This window comes from Botrytis deweyae (assembly GCF_014898535.1).
Source record: "Botrytis deweyae strain B1 chromosome Unknown BDEW_031, whole genome shotgun sequence".
Lineage (NCBI taxonomy): Eukaryota > Fungi > Ascomycota > Leotiomycetes > Helotiales > Sclerotiniaceae > Botrytis > Botrytis deweyae.
The window spans coordinates 97991-118283 of record NW_024066238.1 but is presented as its reverse complement, the minus strand read 5'-3'; the positions used below and the strand labels follow the sequence as shown (position 1 = coordinate 118283).

Here is a 20293-nt window from a genome sequence, read left to right as displayed (position 1 = left end):
AATTTTGGGGTTTGGTTCCCCAAGGTATAATTTTTGGGTCAGATAGGAAGGAAAGAAAAGAGAAGACGATTATGGGTATTCTTGGGGTGAGCTTTCAGCCTTGTGGGAGCCCCCGAGTGATTAAATTCCTTCGGGAAGTACCCTTGAGAGGAATGATCAAATGTGGATGAATGCAACGGATACGGCACGGGAAAGGGAGTCGAAGGATTAATAGGGAAAATGGGAAAACCTACAGGAAGGAATCTGAGGCCGGGGGGAATATTTGAGGATCAAAAAGCGAGGATACCATCGATGAATAGATGGTCTCGTTATTATACCTACTACCTATGTATGTGTTGGATCTTAATTGTATTTACATAAAGTACTTGTGTTGTATCTCATCGTGTTTGATAGTTGACAATTCTGGGAACGCTGTTGAAATGTAAATAGTAAGTTGGTCTTATCAAATATCATTTTATACTCAAGGGAATAGAATACCAAGTTTTCTATTATTATCAACTTTTGAATTTTTCATATATATATACTACCTATGGATCATTATATATAGTATCAACTTAATACTAGCTACTGTTTACTATATATATAGTTGTAATACTATTAATAGAACTCTTTACTATCTATTATCTACTACTTATTATATATTGTATATTAATTATACTATATAGATACTATATATCATGGACTAGTTATATATACATACGCCTATTAATTAATTAAGAACGCATCTAGTGGAGTATGAGTCTAAGGATGAGCGGGAGTGAGCGCCACGGCGAGTGTCGGGGGGGGACGCGGGGGGCTTGGGATGGGCGGTGCTTCGGGATTGGCGGTGGGATGTTTGCGGTCGGGATTGGCGTGATTTATCTTTGGCTGTCTGGCGGGATGCGGGCTTGCTTCTTTCGTCGTCTTGTCGTCTCTTTCTTGTTTCTTTCTTTTTCTTTCTTCTTCTTCTCTTTCTTTCTTCGTGCTGTCTTTCTTCTTTCTTTCTTCTTTCTTTTCCTTCTTTCTTTTCTTCTTTCTTTATCTTCTTTCGTTCTTTTTCCTTTTTTCTTTCTTTTCTTTCTTCTGTTTCTTTCTGTTTCCTTTTTCTTTCTTTCTTTCTTCTGTTTCTTTCTTCTTCCTGTCTCTTTTTTTTTTTCTCCTTTCTCCCTTCTCTCTCCCTCCGCTCTCCTTCCCTCCTCCTTTTCTACCATCACCATCACCATCACCATTTCACTCTAGAAAACACACACCAGAAACAAAAAACAAACCAAAAAAAAAGAAAAACAAGAAAGAAGAATAACATATATGAAATTCCAAAAACCCCCGGCCTCATGAAAATATATTGCAACAAATCAAATCGAATCAAATCCCATCAAACTCCCCTTCAAAAAATCTAAGTAAATAAAAATCTTTCCTTTCTTCTCTCCCTCCCTCCTTCCCTCCTTCCCTCCTTCCTTCCGCCTTACACTGTATATAGCACACCACACCACACCACACCACACCACATCTAGCCTTAATCTCTCACCCAGAAACAGCCCCCAAGACCCATCTCGCATCTCCCATCTCGCATCTCCCAAACCCCATCTCGCATCTCCTCCTCCCTCCCCCCTCCCCCCCCAAAAACCGAAAGAAATGAAAGAAACGAAAATCGAAAGAAAAGCATCCCCCAAATCCCCCAAATCCCTCATCTCATCTCATCTCATTGATCATCAATCAATCAATCAACCACCCACCCACCCATACTTGCATAAGGTTAACCCCGTGCATACATTACAAATAAAAATCACATGAGCTAGAAAGCATGCACGCATGCATGCACCTCCACGTACCTACCTACCTACATACCTACATACACGTACATCGGTACATAGGTACATAGGTACATACATACATAGGTACATACATACATAGGTACATACATACATACAGACCGGGAATTTCAAATCCAAATCCAAATCCAAATCCAAATCCAAATCCAAATCCAAATCCAAATCCGAAAATCAAGATATATATATGACGAAATCGAGAAATCATGAAACAAAACACTGAATCGAGAAATATACCACTAGGGAGGCAGGTAGACAAGTGATTGAGAATGAGAATGAGAATGAGAATGAGAATTGAAAAATCTATCTTCATCTTGAATTTCGAATACCCTTCATCAATCAATCAATCAACTCAATTTCAATTTCAAATCATTTCTCTTTCTATTCCTATTCCTATTTCTATTATTGTTTCTTTTGCTATTGCTGTTGCTATTGCTATTGCTATTGCTATTGCTATTGCTATTGCTATTGCTATTGCTATCGCTGTTCTTCCTTCTCCTTCTCTTACTCCTCCAACCTTCTATCGATATTATAATCCACATTATCCATAATCCATGATGCATAAATCCGTAATTCTCCAAGAACTAGTAAAAACCGGTTTACTATCCCCCTCTTCCTCTTCCTCTTACTGTAACATCCCAATTTCCCTACAGCCCTCTAAAAGTTTCATACCTGCAATATCCAGTATTGAATGATCCGTCCTGGGATTGAGCTGTGAGTAGAATACATGACTTCTACACATGATCCACACGTGTTTTCTAAAACAACAACGAAAAGCGAGAAGCCAAACAAAAAGAAACCCAAGGAAAACTGTAAGAAAAACCCATTGCAAATAGATGAGCCAAGTAGGCGCAGCCTCTAAGACCAAATTCTTCTCGTCCAATCTATTGGAACAAGATTTGCTGCCTGAGCTTGGAGTCTAGCTCCCAGGTATCGAACATAAAAGAGACTCGCTGACAAATCAACCAAGTATGAATCACAGATCCAAAGACTCGGTGAATGACTCGAGAAACTTTCCCCAAAAAAGACAATCCAGCTCAATATGATAATTCCCTCCCAAACACCAGGTATATATCCCTTTTCCCAATGCATAAAATCGACGTGACAAAAGAAATAGATGATCGCAGACAACAAGAGTGCCTGGGTAGAATCGCAATGCCCAATCTCCCAAAGATCCAACGCGCCATGCCGTATTAAGCCCACTATACAATGCCAAAGACTTCAATGATTGTAGAGGTTCCCCATTTATAGTCAATGAAAACTCGTTCTCTTTGTTATATATATGTTCTTTCGTGCCTTCAATAACTTCGTGGAGAGCAAGGTATCGCGCGTATTAATTCTTCGATCGTAATTGTATATAGTTGTATAAGGTAGTGGGTATCAGAAGTAGAGATTGTCGCATGCGATTTGGGTCATGGCGCAGAGGTGGTGGTTGTTCGATTGTGGCCCATGAAAAGGAGTGAGAGTTCGGATGGTGGAGCAGAAGGAATTCTGCGGCGGAATGAGAAGAGATATTTAATCCAATGATCGAATTCGAAGCGTACAAGAGGTCGCGATTGCCATGAATAGCCAGTTATCGAAGACAATATATTTCATCTGCGGTGTTGTCTGGATGAGTGGGTATGCGAACTATGACTAGCTGTGTGATAGCCAGAGTCTGAGTAGTCTTCCCGCGCATACGGATCTTGGTAGGATTGGTGAGTTGAATGTTTATCGCAAGCATATCCAACTAACACCGTTCTCTCTTGAATTCCATGACCTTGTGTACCGTATGCGGCGCACATATCAACGCTGTGCTGGTAGTAGAGGCAGCGGCAGACTGAGTATCTTTCGACCACTAGATAACACATCTTGAATAATGATTTGAGTATAGTCCTGGTAGTTGTCGAATTCGAATAAGTTATATAGCGTAGTGGGGTCTTGGTTCCAGATGGAGGGGTAACGAAGATTGAGTATAGAGACAATAAAAAATATGAGATCAACGAGAAATGAGGCAATGAAATATATTAACGAGCAGACGGAAAGGAGATGATGCCTGGACAAAGGAAGTCTAAACTTGACAGATGATGAAGCTTGTGATGTAGGAAGGTAGGAGTCATTGATCGGAGGATCACGACTGCCTTATAGACTCTGCCACTTGAATGAGTGAGTCTTGCCGTGATGGAAAAATAAGGCAACAGTGGGTATGGGCTGGTATGAACCTGCATGTAGGGTATGCAGGTCAACAAACATGCAGGAAACCTATACATGGGATGAGATGATGAGTCGTAGGCGCAGTGGAGAGTTGGAAGCATGCCTGCCTCAGTACAGACACACTTGCAGGAATAGAAAGTCATGCCTGGTCATATCCCGAACCAAGTCCCAAATGGATGGTCTCCTACCACGAGGTGGCTTACCATCACAACGATGGAGACAAGGTATCTGGAAAGGAACCGGGCCTCTCATGGATGGGCTGAAATAGAAACCTTGAGAGCGCTGAGTAAAGCCTCAGCCTCGAGTAAGTAACAAGTACTTTGTTTCTAAGATAGTTCCGAAAAGTCGGGATTATTGATCTACGGAAGATCGATTTAGGTTAAGACGGGTGTACCGGGATATGGCAGCAGGTTGCTAAAGAAGGAATAAGATGGTGGAACGTGTATTCAAGGCTTGGCGGCGTAGGGAAAACAGAACCCACCATGTTCATTGACAGATATCCACTATGGCTTGGTCGAGAGGTCCTGTACAACGGTAAGTACCATGGAAGGCTTTTCTGAATCTTAACTGTCTAGTCAATGGATTGACCACTACGAAGTGTAATAAATGGACAGTGTGGATTAGCATTCAATGAGAGGATAGAAGTTAGCCGGAGGAAGCTAATGGTTAGTGACGGAGGTTAGTGCTCAGAATTTGTAATGTAATGGAGAAGGGGACGGAGACGGAACAATCGGGAAGGACATTCAACAACATTGAATAGTCGGTAAGCATTGCCAGGATAAATGATGTATCATGTATGCAAACGCAGGTCAGTAGGTAGGTATAGATTAGTTAGCGGTGGGCAGGTGGACGAGTGTGGAAATAGATTCATGGCCATGAAAATGCCCAGGGAGAAAATCCGAGCAGTGCAATGAGAGTAGGGAGGGAGTAAGAACTTGGAAGATGATGAGGATCTAGTTTGATGATCGCGCGTACAGGTAACAAATTGCCGCGAGTTATTGAAACCCCATGTTGATGACATGGTTACACTACTGCAAGTAAGGTACGAGCTGCCAGATTCAATTCTTGGAAAGGGATTGGTCGATCAATTATGTTGTTTGATTGATAGAAACTGTTATGCAGATGAGGAGGAGGAGTGCAGTATCGTTTCAAGGTCTGTGGTGAGGTGTGGTAAGGTGTGGTAAGGTGTGGTAAGGTGTGGTAAGGTGTGGTAAGGTGTGGTAAGGTGTGGTAAGGTGTGGTAAGGTGTGGTAAGGTGTGGTAAGGTGTGGTAAGGTGTGGTAAGGTGTGGTAAGGTGTGGTGAGGTTTGGTGAGGTGGGGTGAGGTGAAGTGATGGGAAACAAGAGCCATGGGAAAAACATCATATTGTCAGCATATCCATCCATTATCCATAGCTTAGCAAATCTAAATTCAGCTTTTTTTTCTTCCTAATTTCCCACTAAAATCACTAGCTTGGAAATTTATGACATGGCTCATGGCTCATGGCTACGTCTTTTTTACTTCGCTTAAAATATAGAGAATCTCATTGGCTAAAAAACGATCCTTACCATCCAATAAATCATCAATTAATTCTTATTATTCCCAAAGAAGGTTGAATGTCCGATACTTAACAAAATGGAATCATCTAATCGAAACCGTTGGAGAGAGACACACAGAGACTGAGAGAGAGCGAGACTGAGAGACTGAGAGACTGAAAAGTACAGTCTGTACTAGCTAGGTAGCTAATAATAATTGATCCATCAGATCCAACAATATTTCATCATTTCAACTACCGGACAAATGAGAATTAGATATCCCGATTCCCCATTCTATATAGGTATCTTGATGATAACCGGTTCAACTAGATGATCATGGGCATCTGTACGTAATCAACAAGAAAATGGCCCTTCAGGCGGCTAGATGCTCGTACAGCAAAATCTGTAGGTAGTGTCGACGGGATTGACTGTGCGATGCAGTTTGATCGCTTTCTCGTTTCCTTTTTTAAACTTTCATTCGAGTTATTCTAGTATACTCAGGTCTTATTCCTTGGTACCTAGGTAACTATCGGTTTGAGGTATTTCTATTTTGAACCTCTGTCGTATACCGAAATGATACATCCGTAAAATTGCCAATCATCTAACCACCCCCTCTCTAGTCTCTACTCTACCCATCCATCTTCTCCCACGACCCCTTTCATAATTTTATATCACCATCACTTTAAGTTATATCGCTCAAGGGTGCCTAAGGACCTAAGGACTCATATCAAGCCCCATTTTAAAACTTGCAAAATTGTTCACTCATCAAAATCGATATTAACGACAACGACCTCACATCTGACCATCAACCTTGAATTACATCGGAAGGATTCTCGTCGCAACAGGGGAAACGGGAGCAAGCTACATCACCCCTTCTGCCATATTCGGATAATGTCACTGTGCTCAGCTCGACTGGGGCTCCCTTACTCACCACATTTCAAGCCATCATTCAAGCACAATAATAAGATTATACAGCCAAAGACTCAAAGTAGATATTTCCTGTCTACTTACAGGTTGTGACATTAGGATTCTTCTGCGGCCGTCGGATTTCGGTGTAAGAGTCATCTTGGAATCTAGAATAGCTACGGTGGAGTACGAATTGAAACACAAAGCTTCTTTTTGAAACTTATCAATTGCTTAGCTCGATATTGCACTTTTGCGACTGAAACATTAATTGGCAGATTCTTGGGTGCATTTTGATACTGTAACATGGCATTCCAATCTAGGTCTTCATCAACGATACCAGACATGAAACTCTAACTCCTTCTTTCACCCGAGTCCCTCCAATCCAATTCATTCAATTCCATCAACCCAAGCATAACTTGTGGGATTCCCCATTCTCTCCATTCCTAAACCCTTTTCAAAGCTCTCTCCGAAAGCTAAAAACATCATCAACATTTCCAAAATCTGCCTCACAGCAAGAACCCCATCTCCTGCACCCACATCATTCAGCCTCGCACTAACCAACCCGAATCTCGTAAGGCGACCTATTGAAGCGGCGCCCCATTTGCATCCCCGCTGCAAACCAATGCAAGCTCGAGGCAAGCTAAGTCTAGCACTGCCTCATTGTGGCTCACCGGTGACTTACTTAGTGTTTGCTCACCTCTTTTTGACACCCTCGAGACACCCCGTCGAGCCATTCACACATTCTCACCCACATTTCAATTGTCCAAGCTTGAGAATGATGATATCGTCACCGTACAGTAAGACAAACTTGTTATGTCATCTAAATCCCCTAGGTGGATACGAGTATGGAGTACGAATATTAGGGTCATGTATGTATCACGGGGACTCCGAGATTTCGTCACGAGAGAAGAGTTGACGACAAGGTGCATTCGGAATCAATTGACATTGGACGAGATGAGAACTGCTGCCTCGATAATTTATAATTCGAATGTTAATACGGAAGATAACCTTATCGAGTATACGTAGGTATCATGTGAGCACGGAATCGGGTTGATTACCCCCAGGTACCTGCCTATCTAGATATCATATTGGACTCTAGTCTTGATGTTTTCTGTCGCTTGCCACAAGATTTCGTCAGTGGTCCACGGGTAGTTTCGATACGAATTGCTTACGACTGAACGAGTTTGTTTCATCGATGGATTGCTCAACACTCGCGCGCACAATTCCCCAAAGTTCTCTCTACTGACTCCCGTTGTCTGTACCAACGATCTCGTTCCCCAAACAGCATATCCCTATCCCTATCACTATCCCTACCTCCACATGCGAAATACGATCCACCGGCGATCCACAACATGACAGCTCAAACGAAAGAAACGGCGAGCCGGCATTCAGCCACAGTCCTCAATCAGGGATCTTTCATACCCCAGTCCATTATCCTAGAACGGAAAAGAACCGATTATTACATCGAACCGGTCTACTGGTCGTGCATCACATCACATTACATCGCATATGTGATATTCGGCCTGATATTCAAACTCATCCGAACATGTTACCACACTTCCAAATCCATCAGAAGCTAGACGCCAGATGTTGCGAGCCTAGAACACATCAGACATGTCAAAGTCCGAATTTGATTCTGAGGACAAGCCCGATACATTGCACCAAGCGTTACATACGCGCATTAAATCAAGGCATATGTGCATATTGGTCGTCTCCTGTATTCGGATTCGGATGCCCAGCTATTCAGCTTTCTCAACTCTATTCTCGAGCTGAGATGCAAGACTGATATATCAGTCATTCATTTGGTTCCACATTCATCCGATATCCATGCATTGTTTACGAACACCTTGTCGATAACAACTTGCTAGTTCCTAGTTTCTTTGTACGTTAGTTCGTTACTTGTAGCTAATTTTGTACTGTATCTCCGGATACTCCCTATAGAGAGTATAACTGATGCCAACGGTCCGAGGTGTTCCCATATCGGCAGTTGTAATTGCTCTTTCCAATGGCTCGTATCCTTATGAGTCAGGTGACAGCTAGCTGTAGTCTTCAGTTCTGCGATACAAATTCCTATGCTACATCATAAACATACACACACAAGTGCGGACAATGTCTTCAAGACTTTGCTTTTACTCTTTCGAGAATTCCATTCCAATACATTCCATTTCCGTCTTTCTTGTGCTATGGCAATACCTGTCTTGCTTCTACTTATCAGCCCCAAGATCAACGTATCAGAACAACATGGATGCCATGCTTAAAGGAGTGCAATTTTACATAACTTAACTCTGTCCTCGTGTAGCTGAGATCAGATATCCAAGTGAAGAGTCTGGACAAAGCAGTTACGTAACATCTTTTCAAGATGTTTCATCAACGAAAATCTTCAATTGAAAAGGGGAAGCAAGCGTATTTAATCCAAAACCTCCAAGAATTTTTATCACATTTTTATACATCGCAAGTCTTGACAACTGAAAAAGGTTTTCTACCACTAGATTCTCAAAGTTAATGAATAAGATGGCTAAGATTGAGATATGTCATACTCCCTTTCGTACCTGACTTTAGGAATCCCCTTGATTCGAGCATGGGAGATCGAGAATGAAGAGATATACTCCCATACCAGTCCTTCGAGTAGCTATTTTGTCAATTGAATGGCTAGTAAATCAATAACAAGCGTCGGATTCAGAGATATATGTATATTAACATGATAAATACTGAAGGAGACGAAACGAGAGCATAAATGTATCTTGGCTGGATCATCTTTATCAGTACCTCTAGTTCTGCTTACGATTGTGAAGATATCGGAGGGAGCCGCGGTAAAGTTCAGTATGAACAGATATTCGGCGTAGCAAACTCGATACGGAGTTCCATTATTTAGACGTAAGTAAGTCATCCTGAAATATTGAAATCAATTCACACATTTCAAAAACGCTTCAGATATTCCAATCATGTTCAGTGACAACGAATCTCTCATTTTCAGACTGCCGTTCAATCTATCAGAACCCCGATTGTATCAATCAAGAAGTATCCCATTACATTATGACCCAATTCACAAAACCATAAGATAAAAGCCTATTAATGCCATTTACTTTCAATCCTAATCACAATCATTGTATAACACAAGCACGCCATTATATCTACACGCCTACCTAGATAGAACAAAACCAAGCAACCAAAAACTTAGAAGTGAGAACCACAGTCAAATCAAGAGATCATTCGCTAGACACCTAGCTATCTTTCAAACAACAAATTCTACTGTGTGCGCTTCACATGTTACTTACTACCACATATTTCTCAATGGGAAGACGAAGGTAATGAATTGACTGTGCGATTATGAGATTCCGAGATTTTAAGCACAAAGAAAAGAAAAGAAAAGATATGTAGGAAAGATATTGGGAGGGGGAAGGGTCTTCAAAATCGTCATGTAATCTTACCTAGGTAGGTAGATAGGTATGGAAAGCTATACACAAATACGTATCCGTCCATTCCAGATCCAAACCCTCGAATCACCAATCGTTCCAGAAATCAAATTCCATGCAGGTGGGACTTTGAAAGTGGCTCGCCAGATTCGACTTGGGTAACTAGATAAAGAATAAGATTGGCTAGGGATCGATGCCTGGAATGTTGATAATGATGTTCAGGAGCATATTATATCATATCATATCATATCGTATCACCGTCCCCACCCCGTTCGAGAAACCTCCTCGAGGAAATCTACAAACCGAAGCGAAGCGAAGCGGATGAAGATAGGCTGAGCTAAGCTAAGCTACGAACGATTACATTACAAGTCCGTGGATTGTGTACAATGAGATGAGATGAGATGAGATGAGATGGATCTATGTTTTGCTTTTCGGGCGCTTGCTTGTTGGGCTGCCTGCTTGAATGGAGGGGTGGGGTTGGAGAGAGGAGGTGATTGTAAAATGGAAAGAGGTGTTGATAACTTGGGATATTTAAGTTGTGGGGATATCGGGTTTTCAGTAAGAAAGCAGAGTATGCATATAAATCCTGTATTAATGTGTCCCGAAAGTAATGGACTTGTAATGCGATAGTAAGTCGGTGCTGATAGGTAGCGTGATCTAAACTAGCAAGCTGTTGGAGCCTTACTTTGATTTTAATTGTTTCGCAAATTTCTGCCCCCGTCAACATAGCAATCTGTGAGATTACCCTACCCAGTTCGAGTTTAACCACTCTTCAAAAGGCTATCATTCGGTCTCTATAGTTTGGCGTGGTTATGCGTTCAGTAAAATTGAATTTGACTTCCACACCCTTCCCACGAGCATATTCAATAGCGTCCGGACTGATTTTATGGCAATCCTTTACGTCGAGGAATTTAACCCCTTGGTTAACAAAATGCTTCACCGCAACACCTGTGATCTTTGTACCACAGATAATTAGCTTTTCCAGATTTGGACATTTTTCGACCATACGGATGAAGTCTCTTTCTTCATACTGTAAATAGCTAACACACAATACCATGACATTTTCGCATACAGGAAAATTTTGGTGTGCGACAGTGTAATCTCCGACCAGGCGACTTCCAATGTTTAGATGCGTAAGATTGTGGGCGTTTTTGAGAACAGAAACAATCCATTCATCGCTGAGTCCAGTATCCTGGCACGTGAGAGTTTCCAATAAGGGAAAAAGAACATTACCGCTTTTTTGGTTTGTCAATCGCAGGTTGTCATGAAGATGAAGGGTTTTGAGCGTTGAAGGAAGCAATGGAACCGTTCTCAAACCACACGATATGAGTTCAATAACTTCCAGACTCTTAAGGGGCCCACCCAAGTCCAATGGAGAGAGATTTTGTAAGTCAAAATTTGACAATGATAACGTTTGAATGTTGGGAATTGATTCGATTAGGTTGCCCTGTAAGGAGTATTAGAATCATTGCATGAAAGAAATTGTTTTGGTATCATTACCAATAGCATGCTACTACCATGGGATCCATTGCACACTTTCAAGTCGCGCAAATTTTCTAACCTTGGCCAAATGCAACCAGCATCTCGGGAAGTATGATGAACTTCCATAAACTCTGCCTGAACAATTGTTGCTTGAACGTGCCGTAATGATTCGAGGACGGACTGAAAAGAGATTCGAAACATCTGCACATTCAAATATTGCAATGACTTTGCAAAGGGAAGTGCCGAAGTTAAGGTCTCTCCAATCACAGCAATATTTTTGTTGTATATTGTAAGGCGTTGCAACTTTATACATGTCCTGGTGAGATACTGCAATTTTGCGGCATCGATAGTATCGTACCTAAGGACAGCTTCATCGACAGTGTAATTTGATCTCCTAAGGTATGCCTTCAAAGATTTTTGAGAGAGGCCTCTTCTAGTAATGCTAGTGTCGAAGGTAGTCCATAGCTTATGAGAAGATTCCAATACTCGCTTCCATGACTTGCTCACGCTCAAACAAATCCTTCTTGTGGTTAGCAAGTATAAATTAAGAAGGTCTTCCTTACATACATTCGTTCTCGTATGCTAAGCTGCTGAGCTATCATTTCTGCCAGTTCAAAGGGTAGGTACGAGAGCGGATCTAGAGTTTTACTAGGCGCTAGTGACTTTTGTAATTTATTGAACATTGATTGCAGGGTCTTGAGTCAATGTTAACATACTAACAAAATTCCATAAATAATGGTAGAACTTACCAAACGATCTTTGTCAGTATCAATTTTGACCTTTCTGAGACCACGCTCGTAGATTTTCAAGGCTAGTTGATGCTCCCCTTTAAGCTGTAAAGCTTTCCCACATCGAAGATATCCCTAGAGATTCAATCAGGACTTTTGGAGCAGCAATTTTCAAGGTAAAGAAAAGTTACTTTAGATAGTTCTGGTTTCAGTTCAAGCATTTCTTTCGCATCTTTAAGAGCTGGTTGCAATAAATCCAACTTCTCATACGTAGCAGCGCGATGATCTAAAGCAGTGAGCAATAGATAATCAGTACTAATTTTCACAGCCTATATCATGATATAAAGTCAGTGATCGATACTGATACTGAGCTAGATGACTGGCACGTGCCAACGAGACATACCTCTGTGAATGCAGTTAATGCGCCTTGATAGTTCTTCTTCTGGTAACGATGTCGACCTTTCTCAAGAGGTCCCATCCCTTCCTCTTCATCATAAGCAGGAGGCATGTTGCCTATCTAGTTGGACTTGTAGATGGGAAATTATGTAGTTGTCGATAGAAAGTGTTAATAGATGGTCGCGCTTTGAGCTTTGATGGACGGATGCGAATTGATATCAATTTGTGGATTTGTGAAGAGCCAACGATGATTGGATGATATCACGGGTATTCTTCGGCACGGGCGATTAGATAAATCACCCGGATGCCGAGGTCTGTGATAGAGTTCAGTGAACCAATATGTAGGTATATCATCAAAACATCTCCCTTTCCAATGTCGCAAGAAGATTATCCTATAGAATTTGTTTTAGAGAGTATCGAGACCATAATGACTTCAGAAAACCAACCAAAAGTGATTTTGTTTGACATTGGGGGAGTCTGCGTTAGTAATCATTCCTTTATGTTTCATCGCGGTACCGCACCTGAACTTTTGGAGTGTTAACTCGAAATTACGAGACGGGTGTTCGCAAGAGGATTTCAATATCTATTGGGATGACAGTATCTCTCTGAAAAGGAGCTGACGAGAAGTTTCTCTGGTATCCCCAAAAGTCTGATATACTTACTACAAAGAAGCCTATGTACGCTATGAGAGGGTATCTTGGGTAGGATAGCGACGCGTCTCTAGTCGAGGCTCACTGTCTTCAACCATACGCCATTTTTCTACTTATTCTGATTCGCTCTGATCTCATACAATATCTAACTCCTCGCAGGTTCTCTCCCCCATGCAAGCAATTCTCGATTTCGAGATATCCAACAATATACCTCCAGGCTGGGTGAACTATGCCCTTTCCAAAAACAAACCAAACGGATTCTGGTGAGCACAAGTTCTACAGATCATTCTTCGATCTCTCTATCTAAGTCATTCAAAGCTGTTCGGTAGACTCTATCCCTACCATAATATTCTTCAAATCCACCACATCTGCTCATCTCACTCACTAACACTCATCCAGGCACCGTCTAGAACGCGGCGAACTAGAACTAAATTCCACCTTCTTCACCGGATTCACATCCGACCTCCACAACCCTTCTTTCTGGACTAGCTTCTACAACTCCGTACGAGAAAAGCATTCTCTCCCATCCACTGTTCCACCCATGCCTCAAATTGACGGTGAAGCACTCTTCTGGTCTATGATGGATAACTCACGCGACTTTGATCCTTGGTATTTCCCCCTTTCCCAATCCCTAATTGTCAAAATCGCAATACTAATACATAACCTAAGGATGTATCCCTGTCTTCAAAAACTCAAAGCCTCCAAAAAATACACCCTGGGCGCTCTCTCCAACACCGTCATCTTCCCTCCTTCACATCCATATTCCAAATCTCATTTCTTCATCCCCGATATCTTCGATGTATTTATATCCTCAGCACACGTGCATATGCGCAAACCATCCCCAGAAATATACGCCCTGACACTCCATACTTTGCGTGAGCACTACTCTTCTAAATTTCCCAATGCTCCTCCCCTCTCCCCTTCAGATATACTCTTCCTGGACGATATAGGCGAGAACCTCAAAGCTGCCAAGACAGCCGGATTTTGCACTTTGAAAGTAAACTTAGGTCGTGCGTATGAGGCGGTAGAGGAATTAGAGAAGATCACCGGGCTGGAGTTGAGTGGGGATCATCCGAAAGTACCAATTGGATTGGCGGTTAAGGGGAAGGCAAGAGATGTCAAATTGTAAAGATTCTGGATCAGGAAGGAGATAGAGACAAATATGGTTAAGAAGATGTAATAGATTCAGAGATAGATGGATATATGCATCTTCAAAATGCTAGGAAGTAAAGCAAATAAACAAATAATCAGTGTAAACCGGGTATTCAAAGCGCCACCAATGCACGCATACGTACAGATAAAACATCAAAAATTGGTATTATAAAACAGAATACCAGCAAGATATCTCTATACAGTGAACCCACTCATAACTTCATAAATTGGGAATAACAAAAGCTCGAATCCTTAACGCCCCACCGTGCATCTTCAAGCACATCATTCCTCCTTTCTCGGCGATCCTATTCCACCTGAAATTAAACTCTCCAGTTCCCAAGGGCTCAAAGTACTTCTTCTTCTTGCCGCTCTTCCATGCTCTCTATCCCTACTTGCCCTTACTTTTCTTTTCCTACCAGACACAGCACTCAAGTCTTTTTCCGGGCTTTTCGTAGCTGTATTACTGCCGCCGCCATTTTTGATCGGCCCCTCTTTAATAGGCGAAGATGGCGGAGGCATGATTTTTGAACCCTCCGGTTCTATTTTCTTTGTTGGACTTCTAGATCGTGGGGCAATTTTACCAGTAGTAGTAGTAGCAGCAGCATTACGTGCCAATTTTGCAGCTTTCAACTTAGCTTTGACTCTTGCGGCGTCTGCTTCACGTTCAGATGCGGCTAGTTTGGCGGCTATACTAGCCATGGTAAGAGGGCTTTGTTGAGGTGGTATATGGGGTGGCCGAGGTAAGCGACTTGCAGATGTAATGGGTTGTAGTTGAACTTTTGGGGTGGGTTTTGGTTTTGGCGTTGAATAAGCAGGCTTTTTAGCTGAAGCTGCTCTTGCAGCCGAGGCTCTAGTCTCTCGCACAACCGATGATCTAGTGGAAGATCTGGTTGAGGAGTGGGCGGAGAGCGTTGGAATTGGAGTTTTGGGGATAGAATTCTCGTCGGTGCGTGGAACGGAGAGCTGTGCTGTTGTAACTTCCTCTTTCTTGTCTTTTCTGGGAAGATGCTTAGGCGTTGGGGTCGCCATAGATTTTGAACGAGATGAAGACTGCTCGAGTTGTAAAAGATCCCAAGTATTCTCTTCGATAATAGTGGTAAATCCCTTGGGGCTTGGTCTTTCGGGGCTACCTCGGTTACCATTGGTAGTTTCGCGCAGGGGAGACATCTGAGGTGGTGTCCCGGGTAGGGACGATACCGTATTGAATGTGACATCTGCTGGTTGTTGTTGTTGTTGGTCTTCGGTAACCTCATCATAATCTTCCTCTTCCTCTTCCTCTTCCTCTTCTTCTTCCACTTCTTCTTCCACTTCTTCTTCTCCCTCGGCTTCAATTTCCTCTTCCCTTGTTTCCTCGGGTTCTTCTTCAAAAATGCTAGATTCAGCGTCACTCAATTCTTCCTCATCAAATTCGGGTTGCGCATGACCATCGATGCCCGAATCATCCAAGGCATCAATATCTGCTTGTGTATCGCCTTCATCCTCATATTCATCCTCATCCTCTTCCTGCACCATCGATAATTGAAGGACCTCGTAATTGGGATCTGCTGTAGGTTTGAAAGGACTCAAGCTTAATCCCATCTTCAATTCTTCAATATTGACAGTTTGTCCACTCCTAGCCATTCGATGACGCCATCCATCCATCATATGGACAGCATCCTTCCATCTGGACTCCATCTTTTCCCACCCTTCTCGTAACCTTATGATCTCTTCCTCTCTAATTTCCACTTCTTCTAGTGAAACGAATGATGGGTTGGTCAGGATTGTCCGTAGATGTTCAATTACAAATTCCATTTCGGAAGCAAGATGTTCGTAGGAACCCTCCATTTGTACGACCATTCCCCCTTCTTGTTCCTCCTCTTTCTCACAACCAGAAACCGTCCTTAATGTCTCGATAGTCCTTCTCACCAACCCTCCTAAAGATTCGTTCTCATCACTCAGGCCCCTGGCCAATTCTGTCAAAAACTCGTTCGTCTCCATTCTTAGATCATACCCCTCATCCTCCGTGCCCATTCCTGCCCCACTCCCATTATCACTCCCAACTCCTGCGACTACGTTAATAGTTGCAACACCCACGGCTTTCCCACTGCCTCTTGCTCTTCCACCTTCACCGACATGTCTTTTCATTCCCTCAATAATTCTTTCCTTTTTTCTGACCTCGTTCGCACACTGTGCCCTTGTCTGCCCCACCAAGACCTTCATCCTCGCCATATCCTCCTTCAACCCCTTAACTGCCTGCTCCGCGCTCCTCAATTGTGTTTTCAAAGCTCGTTCTGCCGCATCCGCTATCCCAACTTTCCGTTGCAATTCTGTGTTTTTTGTCGCGAGTCTCTCCATATCAGTTGTTGACCGTAAAGCATCAGCGCGCAAAGCTCGAATTGTTTGTGAGAGGTTTTCTCGTTGTTGAGAATCGCGCTATTAATTTTTCGTCAATTTGACTCTTCTCTTCAATAACTCGATATTAAAATGCGCTTGCGATAGGTACTTACATCTCTCCTCAAAATCAGATCATTCACCACACTCATTATCTTCCCCATGGTGACATCTAGTCCCTCTTCTGATTTATGCGGGCGCGCAAAGTCAATTGTTTGTCCATTTCGTAGAAGCCCGCGAGAAAGTAGCTGGTTGTTTATGTATAGGGACGCAGTGCGCAGATTATCTGCATCCATGTTTGCTGGCTCGAATTACAATTATCAGGTATGAGCCTTGAGAAATAGTGGAAGATATATTCGATGTATTCATGGGCCAACTAATGTCGAGATAAGTGGTTTTTAACTTTTTTACTGGTCTTCGTCGCATGAACCTTCTGTGTTGTCATGTAAACAAACAAATCGAGATTGCAGGGGTACACCGAGCATGGTTCTCGTCTCTCTCGTGATCACGTGTGCGTGTTTTGCGAAGACAATATCTCATTGTCACCACGTCTGATTTCATTGCATTACATTCTAACATTGGAGATACCAAACCTTATTTCATCATTGTTTCAAACAATAGACATAGGATTCCATCATCGTATCGCATATACTAATCAAAAATTGAGGTTTTTCTTTTGGATTTTAGGGGGGGAGCACATCTCATTGTGATCCACTAATGACTTCCTCCGTACTTTGGACAAGCTTTCTTAGATACTGTTGTGTCTAGAATGTTTGCAAGTCGAATTCTGAGAGGACGACTTGGAATCCATGACAATTGCAACGAAGATAATAGTCACTTCTTGCGACTGCGAGTGAGTATTCTGTACTCAACATAATGTTTGCCGAAGTGGGGTTACGAGCATCTCTGTAAACATCATTGGTATGCTCAACAACGGCAGGAGGTTGTGGCAAAATGGAAATTAGGTTAGAATCAAAGTTCTGTTATCGCTCATGGAGGTATTGGGTTCTTCCTTGATTGTTTGCTCCCGGAGTGCGTTCGTATTTAGGTAGAGGTAGTAACTTTGGGAGGACTCTAGGAGTGAAGTGTCTTCTAAAGTTCTGAAGGGAGATTTGATCGGCTCTTTCCATGAGAGGAACCTAGTCTTATACCCAAAGTCCTCATCTCTAAATCTATTCTTTTCCCTTCGCTTCTCAATGCGCAAACGATTCATACCAGCCCTCTCTAAAGACTTGGCCTTGTTTTTGCACCACGATTTCTCTTCCCCTTAGGACTAACTCAAAAGTTAGAACGAACGGAAAGTCAATAGAGATTGGACGTATTCACATACCCATGATTAGCAACTGCTTGTCCAGTCCAATATAAAACGCACGAGAAATACTCTTTGCTGGTGAAAGGTTAATGAAAGTGAATTGACTGTCTTTTTGCTGTGATAAGACGGAATCCAAAGTAACGATGGGGGAAAGAGTAAGTTACTCTTATCTTTTTTGAATCCATTTGCTTTGTAAGATTAACAATCGATCAAACAAGTAGATGAAAGGATCGCTCATACTTATTAATGGTCATCCCTTTGATATAATACACATAGTCTCCCAAGAGGAAGTTGGGGACAAGAACGAGAGGAAGTGGAGAAGCGAATGATGGAGGTAATTGAGTTTCAATAGAACCCAAAACTGCATTCGAGAAGAAGGGTCTCGAGTTAAAAATCGATACCAACAGCACAGTTTGCGAGCCCATGCAGAATTCGGTATTAATATAAAGATATTGGAAAGCTAAGTATGCGGTTTCTGAAACTCTTCACAACCAGACATGCGGCAATCATTTTTGCTCTAATCAGTGAGCTGTGATAACAAATCCTGTGTGTCATATAATGTCGTATACGTAGAGCCCATGGAAAACAACTTCAACAACGATGGTTTCAATGTCTGCACTCTGTGATGTCTTCATGCATTCTCTTCGATGATATACCAATGCTCAAAAACCCTGAGAGCTGCATTGACGATGGCGATATTGAATTGGGCTAGTAATCACAGGTTCACACATTGGCTTTTTGACAACAATATACGAAGTAGTACCACAAAATGAGTGAATGAAATGATTCAATTTCGTAATCACATATTGTCCCAAGAGGTAAAGGATTTGGCTAACACATCACATCCCCGGAAAGATAATGCGGAGGGCGTCAAGGCAGTCACGTGATAGGCTTCGTCCCCCACCATCCGCACACTTAAGCGAACCCACTAATTTCGAAATTCAAGAATTGAGGATGTTTCGAAATTTTCTCTTTTGATTTTTTCCACCTCCAACGACAATTCATAATCCAGTAGTGCGGTCAATCGAACAAGATGGTGAGTTGAAATCGAAATACTTCGATTGCAGTATATCTGCAATCATGGCATTTAACGCCCCAAGATCCTTGAATCCTTGAAAAGTCAAATAGCAAAATGCTTCGAGAAATTGAAGGTTGCTGACTTTTGGAATTTTTACAGCCTTTCACCAAGCTGGTCAAGAACTCCGCGTACTATAGGTAAGCTCAATTCTCCTTTTTCACAAATTTAATTTTCGCATTCTAACAATCAATCAGTCGCTACCAGACTAAGTACAAGCGCCGTCGTTCCGGAAAGACCGATTACTACGCCAGAAAGCGTCTTATCACCCAAGCCAAGAACAAGTACAATGCGCCAAAATACCGTCTCGTTGTCCGATTCACCAACCGTGATATCGTCATGCAAATCGTTACCTCCGAAATCACTGGTGACAAGGTTTTCTGCGCCGCATACTCCCACGAGCTCAAGGCCTATGGCATTGAGCACGGTCTTACCAACTGGGCCGCCGCATACTGCACTGGTCTCCTCATCGCCCGTCGTGTCTTGAAGAAGCTCGGTATGGATGAGGATTTCACCGGTGTTGAGGAGGCTGATGGAGAGTACCAACTCACCGAGGCTGCTGGCGATGCGCAGAGACGTCCATTCAAGGCTTTCCTTGATGTTGGTCTTCACCGCACTTCCACTGGTGCCCGTATCTTCGGTGCCATGAAGGGTGCTTCCGATGGTGGTATCCTCGTTCCTCACTCCGAGAACCGTTTCCCAGGTTACGATATCGAAAGCAAGGAGCTCGATGCCGAGACTCTCCGCAAATACATCTACGGTGGACACGTTGCTGAGTACATGGAGACCCTCGCCGATGACGATGAGGAGCGTTACAAGTCCCAATTCCAAGGTTACATTGATGATGAAATAGAGGCCGATGGATTGGAGGAGTTGTACCAAGAGGCCCACAAGGCTATCCGTGAGGACCCATTCAAGAAGGTTGAGGGAGGAGAGAAAAAGTCCAAGGACGAGTACAAACAGGAGTCTTTGAAGTTCAAGGGACGCAAGATGACCAAGGACGAGAAGCGCGAGAGAGTCAAGGCCAAGATTGCCGAATTGAAGTAAATTTTCAAATTAAATTTTCGGATATGGGTTTTCTAGCTAGGCGATAAAAATGATACTCCCTTGATACTCTAGAACTTACTTATCTTGATGAATGATGAACCAATGTATTTTTAGTACTCCATATACAATAGTTGACGGAAAAGTCTTAACTTTGCGTTGTCACTTGTTACCTTGTCTGTTTACGGAGTATATCTTCTCGCCTCTCTGATTGAATCACACCTTAGTTAAAGTGCTTACTCGGAACTTTCC

At 42.5% G+C, this 20293-nt stretch overlaps 5 protein-coding genes across 5 annotated transcripts; 2 read left to right on the top strand and 3 right to left on the bottom strand.

Annotated features, from left to right (window-relative positions):
- Window positions 1-857: 857 nt before the first annotated feature.
- Window positions 858-1208, bottom strand: EAE98_009816 (uncharacterized protein; the record flags this gene model as incomplete). The annotated part of the gene is made up of 1 exon (XM_038957437.1): window positions 858-1208. One exon carries the CDS (start codon window positions 1206-1208, stop codon window positions 858-860), a length of 351 nt encoding a protein of 116 aa, XP_038806145.1.
- A 9396-nt stretch (window positions 1209-10604) lies between these two features.
- Window positions 10605-12550, bottom strand: EAE98_009815 (uncharacterized protein; the record flags this gene model as incomplete). Its single annotated transcript, XM_038957436.1, has 6 exons — window positions 10605-11279; window positions 11333-11834; window positions 11882-12009; window positions 12064-12177; window positions 12234-12371; window positions 12446-12550. The coding sequence occupies 6 exons, from the start codon at window positions 12548-12550 to the stop codon at window positions 10605-10607; spliced, it is 1662 nt and encodes a 553-aa protein (XP_038806144.1).
- A 261-nt stretch (window positions 12551-12811) lies between these two features.
- Window positions 12812-14217, top strand: EAE98_009814 (uncharacterized protein; the record flags this gene model as incomplete). The annotated part of the gene is made up of 4 exons (XM_038957435.1): window positions 12812-12919; window positions 13248-13351; window positions 13488-13697; window positions 13758-14217. 4 exons carry the CDS (start codon window positions 12812-12814, stop codon window positions 14215-14217), a joined length of 882 nt encoding a protein of 293 aa, XP_038806143.1.
- A 305-nt stretch (window positions 14218-14522) lies between these two features.
- Window positions 14523-16906, bottom strand: EAE98_009813 (uncharacterized protein; the record flags this gene model as incomplete). The annotated part of the gene is made up of 2 exons (XM_038957434.1): window positions 14523-16652; window positions 16727-16906. 2 exons carry the CDS (start codon window positions 16904-16906, stop codon window positions 14523-14525), a joined length of 2310 nt encoding a protein of 769 aa, XP_038806142.1.
- A 2049-nt stretch (window positions 16907-18955) lies between these two features.
- Window positions 18956-20044, top strand: EAE98_009812 (uncharacterized protein; the record flags this gene model as incomplete). The annotated part of the gene is made up of 3 exons (XM_038957433.1): window positions 18956-18958; window positions 19100-19137; window positions 19195-20044. 3 exons carry the CDS (start codon window positions 18956-18958, stop codon window positions 20042-20044), a joined length of 891 nt encoding a protein of 296 aa, XP_038806141.1.
- Between the last annotated feature and the right edge of the window lie 249 nt (window positions 20045-20293).